At 39.3% G+C, this 16,007-nt stretch overlaps 1 protein-coding gene across 3 annotated transcripts in view; it reads left to right on the top strand.

Annotated features, from left to right (window-relative positions):
• The window catches only part of ARFGEF3 (ARFGEF family member 3), a 185,491-nt gene that overhangs the window by 70,083 nt on the left and 99,401 nt on the right, over window positions 1-16,007 (top strand). For all 3 annotated transcript variants that reach the window (XM_003898113.5, XM_009205990.2, XM_017958286.2), the window contains 2 exons: window positions 9,157-9,279; window positions 13,582-13,624. In XM_003898113.5, the coding sequence (XP_003898162.2) occupies window positions 9,157-9,279; window positions 13,582-13,624 (166 nt within the window). The remainder of the gene's footprint in view (window positions 1-9,156; window positions 9,280-13,581; window positions 13,625-16,007) is intronic.

The following is a 16,007-nucleotide window of genomic DNA, read 5'->3' as shown; positions in this document are numbered from 1 at the left end:
CAGAAACTGCCAAGGTCTTGGAGTAAAAGAAAAGGTGGGGCTGGGCGCAGTGGCTCACGCCTGTAATCCCAGCACTTTGGGAGGCCGAGGCGGGCAGATCACCTGAGGTTGGGAGTTCGAGACCAGCCCAACCAACATGGAGAAACCCCATCTCTACTAAAAATACAAATTAGCCAGACGTGGTGGCACATGTCTGTAATCCCAGCTACTTGGGAGGCTGAGGCAGGAGAATTGGTTAAACCTGGGAGGTGGAGGCTGCGGTGAGCCTGTTCCATTGGAGAGATTTTTATACCTGCTAAAGGCTTCTCTGTGGGATTTCTCAAAAACAGAAAACCTAGTTCATAAATGTGTGTTTGCTGGTTTGATCTTATTGACTCATGGAAACTTCCAGTCTTTGATTCTGTATCATGCTGTCAGGGTCAGCAAAATCTGTCTCAAAGGCCATTTTTTTTTCCTCTAAGATTCATATTTTCAGGGTATGAAAAACACCTTTTTTATTGTTATTCCTTCCATCCACCCAGCCCTCCATTCTAATATACCGGTTAATTTTTTATTACTATTATACTTTAAGTTCTAGGGTACATGTGCACAACGTGCAGGTTTACATATGTATACATGTGCCATGTTGGTGTGCTGCACCCATTAACTCGTCATTTACGTTAGGTATATCTCCTAATGCTATCCCTCCCCCCTCCCCCCACCCCACAACAGGCCCCGGTGTGTGATGTTCCCCTTCCTGAGTCCAAGTGTTCTCATTGTTCAATTCCCACCTATGAGTGAGAACATGTGGTGTTTGGTTTTCTGTTCTCGTGATAGTTTGCTGAGAATGATGGTTTCCAACTGCATCCATGTCCCTACAAAGGACATGAACTCGTCCTTTTTTATGGCTGCATAGTGTTCCATGGTGTATATGTGCCACATTTTCTTAATCCAGTCTGTCACTGATGGACATTTGGGTTGGTTCCAAATCTTTGCTATTTTGAATAATGCCACAATAAACATACGTGTGCATGTGTCTTTATGGCAGCATGATTTATAATCCTTTGGGATATACCCAGTAATGGGATGGCTGGGTCAAATGGTATTTCTAGTTCTAGATCCTTGAGGAATCGACATACTGTCTTCCACAATGGTTGAACTAGTTTACAGTTCCATCAACAGTGTAAAAGTGTTCCTTGGGCAGTATGGCCATTTTCATGATATTGATTCTTCCTACCCATGAGCATGGTATGTTCTTCCATTTGTTTGCTCACTGAGCAGTAGTTCGTAGTTCTCCTTGAAGAGGTCCTTCACATCCCTTGTAAGTTGGATTCCTAGGTATTTTATTCTCTTTGAAGCAATTGTGAATGGGAGTTCACTGCTGATTTGACTCTCTGTTATTGGTGTAAAAGAATGTTTGTGATTTTTGCACATTGATTTTGTATCCTGAGACTTTGCTGAAGTTGCTTATCAGCTTAAGAAGATTTTTGGGCTGAGACGATGGGGTTTTCTAGATATACAATCATGTCATCTGCAAACAGGGACAATTTGGCTTCCTCTTTTCCTAATTGAATACCCTTTATTTCTTTCTCCTGCCTGATTGCCCCGGCCAGAACTTCCAACACTATGTTGAATAGGAGTGGTGAGAGAGGGCATCCCTGTCTTGTGCCAGTTTTCAAAGGGAATGCTTCCAGTTTTTGCCTATTCAGTATGATATTGGCTGTGGGTTTGTCATAATAGCTCTTATTATTTTGAGATACGTTCCATCAATACCGAATTTATTGAGAGTTTTTAGCATGAAGGGCTGTTGAATTTTGTCAAAGGCCTTTTTTACATCTATTGAGATAATCACGTGGTTTTTTTCTTTGGTTCTGTTTATATGCTGGATTACGTTTATTGATTTGTGTAGAACCAGCCTTGCATCCCAGGGATGAAGCCCACTTGATCATGGTAGGTAAGCTTTTTGATGTGCTGCTGGATTCGGTTTGCCAGTATTTTATTGAGAATTTTTATATCGATGTTCATCAGGGATATTGGTCTAAAATTCTGTTTTTTTGGTTGTGTTTCTGCCAGGCTTTGGTATCAGGATAATGTTGGCTTCATAAAATGAGTTGGGGAGGATTCCTTCTTTTTCTATTGATTGGAATAGTTTCAGAAGGAATGGTACCAGCTCCTCTTTGTACCTCTGGTAGAAATCGGCTGTGAATCCGTCTGGCCCTGGACTTTTTTTGGTTGGTAGGCTATTAATTATTGCCTCAATTTCAGAGTCTGTTATTGGTCTATTCAGGGATTCAGCTTCTTCCTGGTTTAGTCTTGGGAGAGTATATGTGTTCAGGAATTTATCCATTTCTTCTAGATTTTCTAGTTTATTTGCATAGATGTGTTTATAGTATTCTCTGATGGTAGTTTGTATTTCTGTGGGGTCGGTGGTGATATCCCCTTTATCATTTTTTATTACGTCTATTTGATTCTCCTCTCTTTTCTTCTTTATTAATCTTGCTAGCGGTCTATCAATTTTGTTGATCTTTTCAAAAAACCAGCTCCTGGATTCATTGATTTTTTTAAGGGTTTTTTGTGTCTCTATCTCCTTCAGTTCTGCTCTGATCTTAGTTGTTTCTTGCCTTCTGCTAGCTTTTGAATGTGTTTGCTCTTGCTTCTCTAGTTTTTTTAATTGTGAAGTTAGAGTGTCAGTTTCTTTCGTGATTTCTCTTGTGGGCATTTAGTGCTATAAGTTTCCCTCTACACACTGCTTTAAATGTGTCCCAGAGATTCTGGTATGTTGTAATATACTGGTTAATAATAATAGCTACCGGTCACTGAGTCCCTAAAGCATGGCAATAAGTGGCATTTTACATGTATTCTCCTTTAATTTCTGCCACAACTTGATAAAGAACCCAAGCAAAGTGAAGTTTGCTTGCTCAAGTTTCTACAGCTAGATACTCAAATCCAGACTTTTAATATTGCAAACACGTACTGTTAATCAGTCTGCTGCATTGCTTCCTGGCTCCCCCTCAGTCTTAGAGAATGTTAGCAGAATCTTGCCATAATAATATTGGCAACCAACTGAAGTTCTTAGGAGTCTTATACCATTGGACCTTTACCAAGGCATTTCATTAGATACTTGTTCTATGGTGTTTTTATATATAAAGCTCAAGTGTTGATTCATTTCATTTTTTTGTGACCATAGATTCACGTGGCCGTAGGGAATATGCCACTTTTTCCAGTATCTTTCCATATGGATAGTGTATCTTTTCTGAGCATTATATATAACACATCAGAGGATCGGAGGTTAGTAATAGTTTCACTTGTTGCCCTGGGGAGCTTGAAAAAACATTGACGCTCAACACCTGCCACCAGCGGTTCTAATTTAACAGTTCCCGTTGTCACTAAACTGTTTTTTAGATTGAGCTGGTTTATAGCTCTTGAAATGTTCAGTGATACTTTTTTTGAGGGGGGGAGCGCGGAGGACAGAGTCTCCCTCTTTTGCCCAGGCTGGAGTGCAGTGGCGCAATCTCGGCTCACTGCAACCCCCACTTCCTGGGTTCAAGTGATTCTCCTGCCTCAGCCTCTCGAGTAGCTGGGACTACAGGTGCACGCCACCATGCCTGGCTAATTTTTTTGTATTTTTAGTAGAGATGGGATTTCGCCATATTGGCCAGGCTGGTCTCTAACTCCTGACCTCGTGATCCACCTGCCTCGGCCTCCGAAAGTGCTGGGATTACAAACATGAGCCACCATACCCGGCCAATACTTCTTTTACTCTGATATGGTAGCATTATTTCTGAGACATACCTGAAATAAAATGTTCTGCAATTAAGAAACAGATAGTCTCAGATATAATCCCACAGAAAAGTACACAGATGCCATGATCTATTTATCTTGGAAGCATCTTGTTATGTTACGTTCTCTGTAAGACTGGAAGGAGTAATCCCATCTCCTGGCAAGAAAACTAGCTAAGGAAGCAGGACCACGACCTCAAACCAGTTGAGACCACTAAAGTGGGGAAATCGCATTTCAAGGAGCTTCACTTTTCCTTCCTGAAACCCTTTCTTTCCTGTGTGCCAGTCTCTATTGATCCTGGTTTGACTCCTCCGAGGAGTCTGTTTTTTATCTAGTTACTGCTAGATGGGCTTTAAGTAAGTTATTGTTTCTTTGGCAAGGAATTTCCACACCTCCCTTAAACCTCTTACTTGCGTGGCTTGTGAAGAAGTTGTTTGGAGTTAGAAGACACACAGACCAGTGTCTCTGCTTCAGTTTGGACTGGTTCTCAGCCAATCTTCTGTAGACCTGGAAAGGTGCATGAATTGATGGGTTAAGGTGTCTTAAGCCATTTTAATATGCCAACTTAAGCCAAGAAGACCATGGAGGAGGAAGAGGCAAGTCACAATCAGATTTCTCCGGGTATGCCTGGCACTTTTAGAATTTACTTTTGAGCTGACATCCAAAAGGAAAACTAGCCAACTTCCCTACCTAACGTGGTGATCGGACTTACTTATACAGCTGTTTCCTAGAAATAATAAAACAACTTCAGTTCATGCCGTGTGTGTGTGTGTGTGTGTGTGTGTGTTGGCATCAGCAGAACCCATTTGATGACATGCCTCTTGCCACATACCTACCTGTTGACCTGTCTTAGGAAAGAGAGAATAAGGAATAGCCTGGCAGCTGAGTTGTCAGCATGATTAATCATGAAACTTAGACTTATAGTGATAGCCAAGATTTTCTCTGGTACTAATGTGTTCAAGAAGCATTTATAGTCTTCCCGACATAGAGGACATTCCTTCTGCTTTTTTATAGCTTAATCTCTGATCCTTTCTACTTTTAATCACCATAAATTATTTTTCATCCCTATAAAAGTTTTCCAGTTAAACAGTATGGTGATTCCTCAAGGATCTAGAACTAGATGTACCATATGACCCAGCCATCCCATTACTGGGTATATACCCAAAGGATTATAAATTATGCTGCTATAAAGACACATGCACACGTATGTTTATTGCAGCACTATTCACAATAGCAAAGACTTGGAATCAACCCAAATGTCCATCAGTGACAGATTGGATTAAGAAAATGTGGCACATATACACCATGGAATACTATGCAGCCATAAAAAAGGATGAGTTTGTGTCCTTTGTAGGGACATGGATGCAGCTGGAAACCATCATTCTCAGCAAACTATCACAAGAACAGAAAACCAAACACCGCATGTTCTCACTCATAGGTGGGAACTGAACAATGAGATCACTTGGACTCAGGAAGGGGAACATCACACACTGGGGCCTGTTGGGGGGTGGGGGGAGGGGGGAGGGATTGCATTGGGAGTTATACCTGATGTAAATGACGAGTTGATGGGTGCAGCACACCAACATGGCACAAGTATATATATGTAACAAACCCACACGTTATGCACATGTACCCTACAACTTAAAGTATAATAATAAAAAAAAAAAGTTTTCCAGTTGACAATATGCTAGCTCTTCTCTTTATGGAATTTATTAGTATTATGCATGATTTTAACAAAGCAGTGCCAATAACCCCATTCAGGTGGGAAAGAGAAGGTAATTGCACAGTTCAACAAAGTGAAGATCATACGTATTTTATAAAGCTAAGCACCTTTTTATTGTGGCATCTTCTTTAATATTTGTGATCCCTTTGGCATATATATATATATATTTATATGATGCTGTGTTCCACTGTGCTGCTTCATATTAAGTGCTTTAGTGATTTCTCCCTGGGTTTAACCTAGTACTATTATCTATCAGTCTACTTACTCAGTGATGTAAAGCTTTTATTGCTTATGTATGGCCTGCAGACTTGTGTTTTCTTGTTCTTTTTCCTTCTACCTTTGGGGTTTATTTTGTATCATTAACCATTTGTGTTTGCTCTCAGTTCTGTTTAGCATGTTATAAAGCTGGATGTTTACAAATCAGTGAAATGATCACAAAGTGTCCCTTATAACCTCCTCACTGCCCTGCATCTTTGTGTGTTCCCTGTGATCAGGTCCCTATAGGGCTTTTCACAAGGTATTTGACTTGGCCCTTTAAGCCTCTGGCAAAGGTGCAGGACTTAGGCTTTCCCAGTGTTGATTCTGCTTTATGAAAGTGAAGAGCATGGGCAGGTAGAACCAATAATGGGCAGAATAAAAGAAGAAACTGATGAGCTCTGTCCCAGAAACTCAGCCTGCTTTTGGACATGGTATTCTTTTAGCTGCTTTGATTCAATGTGCTCATTTAGTACTGCCCTGAGGTAGAGGAAGAAAAACATTAAAAATAGTTGGTCTTGAATACAATGAATAGGTTTAAAAATGGAAGCTCTAGTTCTATGAATCTTAGTAGTTTGCCAATATATTATTACAGGAAGTGTAAGAAACTTTCCTTTAGAAGCTGCCAAGATAGCTGAGAAAGCATTTCTTTTTGGGTACCTAAAGATAACCATAGCATCAAATACATGGTAAATTTTATATTTAATGGGATACCTTTTGTCATATTCAGTCTTTGTACTCCCAACTTTAGCCAAATGGGCTTCTTAAATTAATACTTTTTTTTTTAGCTGAGTAAACATGCTTACCTTTTCCCTGAATAAAATGCCTCCTGCAATAAGTCATGTCCAAGTGTTATATGTATAGTATTAGCAACTAAACACTAAAAACAGTGCTGGCGTTAAAACTAAAAAAAAAAAAAAAAAAAAAAAAATACATTAGCTATTTGGAAAGTTCTTGTCTATTTACAGCACTGCGTTATATAAAATCCAATTCCTCATGCGTGCACTTTCTTTCATGAGTCTAAAGTGAATGATGTAATTTTTTAACAGAGATTGTGTAGTGATTTGTTTCTCAGTATTCAAGAGAGTTTATATTAAGTGTGTAGTTCAGCTCTCAAAATAGCTCCTCTTTCATCTGTAATGCTTTTAAGGCTTACAATTCCCCCATAAATTTAAAATGGCAGAGTTTAGAGATCTTAAAGATCAACAGTTACAAAGATTTCTGGGGAAAATGTAAGATTTAAAGAAAACTGTTAAATTATGAAGTACAAATGATACACGATGGAGAGTTTGGCTTCATCAGAGTGATTCAGTGCGGCCTCTAGATGTATTTTCAAAGTTTTAAAACCACTTCATCACATGCAAAAGTAGAAGCATTTCAGGATTAAAACACCTTTCAGGGGGTAGTTAGGGTCTCTGTCACCCAGGCTGGAGAGGCACGATATCACAGCTCATTGCAGCCTCTACCTTCCCAGGCCCAGGTGATCCTCCCATGCTTGGAGCTGGGACTATAGGTGTGCACCACCATGCCCAGCTAATTTGTGTATTTTTTGTAGAGATGCAGGTTTTGCCACGTTGCGCCCAGGCAGATCTCAAACTCTTGGGCTCAAACAATCCAGCCACCTCAGCCTCCCAAAGTGCTGGGATTACAGGTGTGAGTCACCGTATCTGGCCTAAAACACCTTTTTTTTCTAAGCATGCATAAATTATTGTGTCTTCAAATCCACTATATCCATGATTATTTGAGAAAATGAATTAAAAGTCATGTGCCCTAAGTACTTTTATGAAAAATAAATACTTTATAACTTGCTTTTGCTCTTTAACTCTGAAATGAATTAATCTAGGCCAACTTTCAAATGTAGGTTTGGGAGTTGTTGGGTTTTGCCCAGGTCGAGAAGACTGCCTTTTTTTGTTTTTTCAAATACTGTTTTCAGTTTCAAATGCTCCTTTGAAATATTAACATTCAGTAGGAGATAAATTAAACTTAAAAAAAAAATTTACGTTCACCTAGTTAATTCTGCTAGGTAAACAGTGAGGCATGTCAGAAAGAAAAAGATAACATGAGGCCTGGCAGAAAATTCCCCAGCTTAAGCAGAAGCAGCAACAAAGATTAAAATGTAGTCTCTTGCCCGTCTCAGTTGTCAATCATCAAATTAAATTTGCCATGTAGGTGAGAACCCTGGATTTTCATTGTGGATAATCTTGGAGCTATTCCTAGAGAAATAACTGAGGAAATTAAATACCTCTTTTTGTTTTTGTGTCTCTAAATATGCTTTGTAAAATTGAATACCTTATGGAGAGAAAAAAAGTAGGCAAATTTAAAGCATGCATTTTCATGCCCATCCCTGTGGCTTCCAGAAGAATTAGAGGCCGTAAAATCTGAAAAGTCGTGACTTTTAGCAGCATATTATCAAATGAGGGATTTTTTTTTTTTCTATTTGAGATTCCTCCATGTAGTAGCCACCACCGGGTCTTTTTAGGCTCAACTAGACATGGAGACTTGCAAGATCCAAATAGGCCACCCTTGGTGTTATATTCACTTTGCAGGACACAGGACAGGAAACAGAAGCAGGACAGTGTTAGGCATTGTTACTCCCAGGGATCCTCACAGCAGCCTAGAGAAGAACCTCTGGCTCTCAAATGACAGCATAGATGCAAGGAGATGAGAGCCATCTCGGTGAGTGCAGTCACCTTGGTCTAGAAGCCCTGTGTCCCAAATAGGACCAATATTTCTGAAACAACTCTATTAGCAGAGTTTGCATAGTTCCTGCAGAGGATGTGTCAATTCGAAGAGTCAGTACACCTAGGGAAGCCCAAACCTGTGGCTACCCACCAGATATTTACAGTTGATTCACAGTTCTCCCAATTCAGATGTAGCATAGGAATTTGGAAACATTTTTGCCATAAGCCATGCTACCTAGTAACACAGCTGATGTCCTGCCTTTATGAAATTTCCAGAAGAACACAGCTAGAGGGTTGACCCAAGGTCAGACTCATTCATAGAGCAGGAGAAAGGGTTTTGCTAACCCTTTTCCCACACTGCACAACCTGGGAGTTAATAAATTCTGTTATATTTCATCACCAAGTGAACTTTTTCTGATTAATTTCCAGCCACCTGAGTTGATTCTAGATAGAATTATTTGGCACATCTAAAAATCACCAATTTGCATTCTCCTATGATGCTCAGAGGAACGGGTGGTAAGAGTGGTTCCTTAGGGAAATACCATTTTTCCTATATGCTTAAAAACAAATTTCCAGGGATTTAAAATATATTTAGTTATATTTAGTAATAACCAGTCCTAAATCAGGCTGACTTTCTGTCTAAGAGGGATTTGGTATCCTCTCTGGTTAATCCCAAAGAATGTTGGTAATAAGCTGGTACCTGCAGACATGTGTGTTGCTGTCTTATTTCTTTAACAGGTATGCATTGAGACATACATAAGCAGCTGTCACCAGCGTAGCATAAACACTGCTGTGCGGGCAACTCTCAGTCAAATGCTGAGTGACTTGACTTTACAGTTACGACAGAGGCAGGAGAATACGGTGAGTCTGTGACACCCCCACGTTCATCACCTTCCTGGTGGTGTCTGTGTATCCCACACCCGGGGGCCCCTCCTGCCAGGGCTGCCTGCCTCCTGAAAACAGTAGGAAGGTCCTGCTTGTTTTAAAAGAACATTTATTTGTATACATTAAGCTCTTTAGATGTTTGCCTGTTTCACCCCAAAGCTTTGAGAATTGCTTTTCCTCATAGTTTCTGTAATTTTTTGAGTTATTGTTTTAAAACTTATTTTTTAATCATTGTTTTAAAACTTCTCATACTGAAAATTTGTATTAGAAATATTGTGATACATTAACAAATATTGGAAGTAAATTTGAAATTAAGAAAAATGAGTATAATTTATTACATGCTTTGAGGTTGGGTATGTTTCCCTTTGTTAACTAAAAGATGGTGGCAGGAGGCCTCCCTCACCTGCTGGGGCCTTCAGGGTGAAACTGAACTAACTTGTCTTCTCTCTGCCATCAAAGCCCATTAGAGCTTTTTGCTCTGAACTTGAACAGATTGTCTAAAATGAGCATTCCAGGGGAAAATGTAAATGTAATTGGCTCCTTGTATGTATTATCTTATGGGAATGTTAATGAGAGAGTGATTCCTCTTCAAAATTGGTGTTTTGTGTTGTTTTAAAATCTGCCTCTGTAATAATTTATATTAAAATCCTTTTGAAATCTACAAGGAGTGTTCTGAAATGACATTCGTTATTTGTTCAAATAGAAAATCTCAGTTACAGCTGGGTGTGGTGGCTCACGCCTGTAATCCCAGCACTTTGGGAGGCTGAGGCAGGCAGATCACCTGAGGTCAGGAGTTTGAGACCATCCTGGCCAACATAGTGAAACCCCATCTCTACTAAAAATACAAAAAATTAGCCGGGTGTGGTGGTGCACACCTGTAATCCCAGCTACTTGGGAGGCTGAGGCAGGAGAATTGCTTGAACTCAGGAGGTGGAGGTTGCAGTGAGCTGAGATCACACCACTGCACTCTAGCCTGGGCAACTGAGTGAAACTCTGTCTCAGGAAAAAAAAAAAAAGAAGAAAAGAAAATCTCAGTTACAGTCCCAGATATCTCCAAAATTAATTTTGTAAAAATTAGGATTTCTTATTTAACTTCAACTATTTGTAATTTTTAATTTCAATATTTTCTAATTTTTAGAAAATCACGGAGTTGAGGGGAACCTTAGAGATGATCTAGTCAAATTCTTTTTTCCTTATTTTACAGATGAGAAGGTGAAGCCCAGAAAGATGAAATTGAAATCTAAAATGAATGAGCTTATCAATGAAGGAGCCCGAAGTAAACCCCTGGTCTCCTAGCTGACTGCCAGTACAAGTTCTCACTTAATATGTGCTCTGGCAGCCAGTGTTGAAAACAACACTAATCTGAAAAAAGCAAATATTGATTTTTTTTCTTTTCTGTTTGCTGTATCCAATTCCCAGTTTCTATTAAAAATTGTTTTAACTTGAGATATTTTTGTTACTTTAGCTTACCTCTTGCTAAAAACAATTTCATTTAAAGTAGGATTTTGGATATAGGTAGTATGGGAGTATTTAGTTTAAAAGAAATTAAAATACATAAATAGAAAACATATTAAGAGAAAAAGTTTTTAATTGACGTAAATCTAAGATGTTGAGAAATCTTATAATATACACTCATATTTCATCCTTGCTAAATGGCAATATGACCAAACACTATATTAATAATATCTTAATATTTTAAATGAAACATTTAAATCAAACTTTGTAATTTCAAAGTGCTTTCAATTATATGAGTTCATTTAATCTTATTTTAAAATTTTTAAGTAGGAGAGTATTAGGTTTCAAGTCAAATATCCCAATCTTTTAGTTCATACTGCTCTTCTATAAGAATGGCAAAGGTATGGCTGTGGAGGTGCAGTTGATACTGTAGAGGCTGTCTGTCTCCATCCTGGGTATTATGTGGCTAATAAGGCCTTCTGGTCCTGCTCATCGTGGACCATCTGGACTCACCCCAACCGGAGGCAAGATCTCAAATTAAGTGGAAAATTGGTGTTTCCTGTTATTTCCTTTCTATTATTCATGTGGTCCCTGGAGATGCAATTCCATGTCCCAGAAAACATCGTTCTCAGGATGCTGGTATTTGAAGCGTTTGTGATATCTAATGGAGGGAGACATAAGTTTTGTCACATAAGAATTTAGGTATTTTTTTAAAGCTCTTAAAGTGGAATCATCTGTAGGAATGGAGAGGTTTGCTCTGAAGAGGTCACGTATTCCCCTGGGGAACACTGAGCATTTCCTTGGGAAGTTGTGCATATTTTCTAGCTCGGCCTATCACTGTGTAAAAGAAAATTTTTAAAAATCTCAGAACCCCCCAATTTTTTATGCCAACGGGAAGGTTAAGCCCGGAGGCTGAGTCATGTAACACCCTCTTCCAAATAAGTTGCTCCTACTAGCGTTATGCATTAGCCAGACCACCTCAGAAGGGTAAGAGGCCTCAGGCATATCCAAATGACTGCCCCCACAGATCACTCTTAAGTCAAACTTTGCTGGCCTCCCATAGACAAGGACGTGCCTATTGTAACTTTAGATCCGCAATCTAAGTCTAGCTCCTAAAACTAAAATCTGTTTGATTCCACACTGATAATGTTGATTACAAGCCCATCTTTAAAGACAAGATCCATCATTCTTCTGTTTACCCAGAGATATCTGCATAATTGATTCTTCTGTTACTCCCATTTTTTTCTTCAAACATTCACCTTATGTAAATTTAGATTTACTGGGCACTAAGTAAAATCTCACAAGCATGTAACGATTTGCGTTACTGCCTACCTGTCCTTCTTCCTACATGCCTTCCTCCTTCCTCTAAGGAAATGTAGAAACCTCCTGAGATGTAAAACCTCCTGAAAGCCTCTTCAGGAAAAACAGCCACAGGTGCAGACAGTCACAGCTCGCATTTTTCCCAGGTGTGCCCAAAAGCGGTCTTAATAAACTTCGATTGATTGAGATACTTGCCTCAGTCACTCATTTCAGTTATCAACTGGAAAGACATCATGGGCCACCTCAAAATTAGGAAGGCTAAATGCAGTGGAAAGAAAATAAATAATGTAGAACGCCAAAATCACTAGCAGGATGTGTATCTTCAACCTAATGTTTATCCCCAGTTGCACCCCAGGACAGATGATAATTTTGATTTTTTGTCATCACAAATCCTCCATATTATCCAGCTTTATTATTGAATTATTTTAGGTAACCTAAGCTATTGTTAAGTTGTAAATTACTAATTTCAAAAAGTAAAGTTGCTACATTTAAATATTTGGGGCTGAAGGATGGAGGGATTCTCCTACCCTTAAATATGACTCAACTGTGTTTCCTCCAGAAAGTGTTGTTCTCAACTTGGCTTTAGCCATTCTGAGCTGTAGATACTGACATAACATTTCACAAAAGTTGCTGTGGAAGCAGCTGAGCTTGCAAATTAATGAACAGAGAATGGTAGAAATATGTGCCTGTAACAAGTTTAAAAATTAAATCAGCACCATGGGATGAGTTACATGTCCGGTAATTAGTTGGCATGAAAATACCTCCTTATCATTGCTTGGTGCAAAGAGGTAGGGAGAGTAAGGTGCCACCTTCTTAGTCTCTGCTCAGTAGTCGCTGAGTTATCCCTGCAATGGGAAGTAAGTCTGATTATTTGTAAATGTCTTTTCCTTCCTATTTTCCCTTCCCTCACGGCTCAGTCTCTGCCCTCATAGTTCTGGATGTACCTAGCCAAGAGCAGCTGGCTCGGTATGGTTAAAATGCTCCCCATCAAATACAAAGATGGAGATTCTGACCAGTTATTTTGAAGTCCAGGAACCTAATCCTGCTTATGGCCAAGAGTCTGTATTTATTAGGGGCCATGCACGGTGTCAGCTGTAGCCTTGGAATAGGTTGTTCTCTGTGTGAAATTAACCCACCTCTTTAGGCAGGCATTGCCCCAGGTCACAGCCCAGCATCCTGGAATCCTGGGAGTTTAAGTGCACCAAAGGGTTTAAACTTCCAGGAAGTGTCCACGAGGCGTGTCCACACGTTTGCGTGGACACTCTTGAATGAATTATTTTGGGAACTGATAAGCTCAGTTCCAGAGATAATAATTTTTCTCATAAACACCATGAATAATGAAATGCTCTCAAGAGCTGGTGGGTGGGGGGTGTGCTCAGGCAAGGTAGCTGAGCCCAGGACACTCCAGAAGCCATTTTGTGTCCTAGAATTTTCCCAGCGTCAAAGAGTCAGGATTTTTCTTGCCTGAATCTCCTAATTGTGTGTGTGTGTCTCCCTTACTAGATAATTGAAAACCCAGATGTCCCACAGGAATTCGGGAATCAAGGTATTGCATTTGATTTGTACTAGTTCAGTTTTTAAAGCAGCTGTGAGAATGCCTACTGAGTGTTTGGAGTGAGGGGTACAAAGATGTCTAGGAGCTCCCAGGGTTGTTTTACCATTCTCTTGGAGGTTGTGCTTGGCTTTGCCTTAGGTGGCATTATTTAATCAGCTGCTGTCTTTCTTCTGTTCCTACATTCACTTATGCCAACCACACCTGTTCCTGATCCAACTCTGTGAGGGAAATTAACACTTCACATAGCTCTCATTTGGAGGCTGGCTTTGTTAGTTACTTCATTCTCCATGAAGTCAGGTTTAATTGCTAAAATGAGAATAACTGGATAGAAGATTGTAGAAACCTGATTGGCATACAGTGTTACTGCACCAGAATTGTGTTTGTCAAATACCAATTTTTTGACAAGAATGTTGAGTCATCTCATAGGGCCACTTGCAGACAACCCAATTTAAAGATCAGCTGAAATCAAGTTAAGGAACCTTCATTCTGACCCACAGGAAAAGAAAAAATTATAGAAGTCCACATATATAATTAACCAGCAATTTAATTTTTAAAAACAGATTTGATACTAGTTTCTGAAAGTATGCAAAAATAATATCTGATTAAAAAATTGAAATTCAGACTGAGTAATTTTTTTAAATATTGGAAAAATCTGCTTTTCTATTATATTTGCCAGTTAATAATAGTGAGAAGGAGATGGAGGTGAGGAGGAGGGGAAAAAAGGGGAGAGAATGAAAAGGAGAGAAACAGCTTACCAGCCACAACTAGGAGAGGAAGAGTATTTGAAAGAAATGAGAAAGAGACACGCCTTAAGTCACATTCTAAAGCATCACTAGAGTGTATTGTTTCAGTCCCATGATGCTACATTCTTGGGCCATGGACTGGAAGGTGCCCTTTTCAGTTGGATGCTCTCAGTGACATGTGCTAAGATGTTCCATCTTCCTTGCTTCTTTTTGGCTATGGTGTTCTCATAAAGGCTTCACTTTAATGTGGGATGATTTTATAAACTAAAAAGGGGGTCTGCATCTTCTTGGTCAAGAATATAGCTCTAAAAAATATAATAGTAAAAAATTGACAGAGGGATTCATTTAACGTTTATCTAAAATTGAGCTTAAGGACTACTTGTGTGGGTTTTATTAATCTTAAACTATGTTTTATCATTTCTTTTCTTTATTGCTGCATTTAAGATCTTAATTCTGAGGAACAGCCATTTATTTCTCTTTCCCTGCCTTCCTCCAACTTTAGTTTCTCTCTTACACACTTGCCATTTTCTCTCCATCTTCCCTGACGTCACCGTCATCATTCATTTATACATTCATCAGATACTTAGAGCCACATTTGTAAAGACCTTTACAGGTTTTTATTTTAGGGAACAAATGCTTCCACTTGCTGTTTCACATAGCCTGACAATTCTGTGAAATTAGTATTATTTATCCCATTTTTGACAGAAGAAAACTGAAGTTTGCCCAAACTCACACAATCAGCAGTTTTTGACATGTAGTTGAACAGATTCCAAATTTCCCACTATGCTTCTGTGGGAGTTTTGGTTCTAGTTTCTGGAAACTAGAGCACATTTAGAGGGAAATTTTATTTTTCTGACATCGACTATTGCTTCAGTATCAACAAAGACCATGTGCCCTGCAGATGCTCAACAAATAAAGTAGGTAAAGATCTGGCTAAATTATTTCGCCCCATTTTTCTCTGATTTCTTAGTTCTAAAGCCCATCTTTTCGCATGCTGCCTTATTTTCTCTCTCTGGGATACTATTCTAATCAGCTCAGAAGACCCAGAAATTCAAGGGTCAGAATAAGGAATACACACATAGACCACTGGCCTAAATAGTAAGAAAATTGTTGTCTATCATGATGTTTTTGAAATTACTAATTTCCCTTTGGTAAGTGTGAGTGAATTTTATTGATAATAAGAAACAATCTATTATTTTCTTTCGGGACTATCTTTTTGAGTGTCTTGCTTTAGAAAGAATAATTATAGGCCATGCGCGGTGGCTCATGCCTGTAATCCCAACATTTTGGGAGGCTGAGGGGGTGAATCACCTGAGGTCAGGAGTTCAAGACTAGTCTGGCCAACATGGTGAAACCCATCTCGACTAAAAGTACAAAAAATTAGCTGGGTGTGGTGGCAGGTGCCTGTAATCCCAGCTACTTGGGAGGCTGAGGCAGGAGAATTGCTTGAACTTGGGAGGCGGAGGTTGTAGTGAGCCAAGATGGTGCCACTGCACTCCAGCCTGGGTGACAGAGTGAGACTCTGCCTCCAAAAAACAAAAAAAGGAATAATTACACTTAATTCTTATCATTTCTGTGATCATCACTTTGGTGGCCTAAGGGCTTCTCCACATCTGAAAATCATCTTTTCA

The sequence above is a fragment of the Papio anubis genome, chromosome 6, assembly GCF_008728515.1.
Source record: "Papio anubis isolate 15944 chromosome 6, Panubis1.0, whole genome shotgun sequence".
Taxonomy (NCBI): Eukaryota; Metazoa; Chordata; class Mammalia; order Primates; family Cercopithecidae; genus Papio; species Papio anubis.
This window is presented reverse-complemented; position numbering and strand designations above follow the sequence as displayed.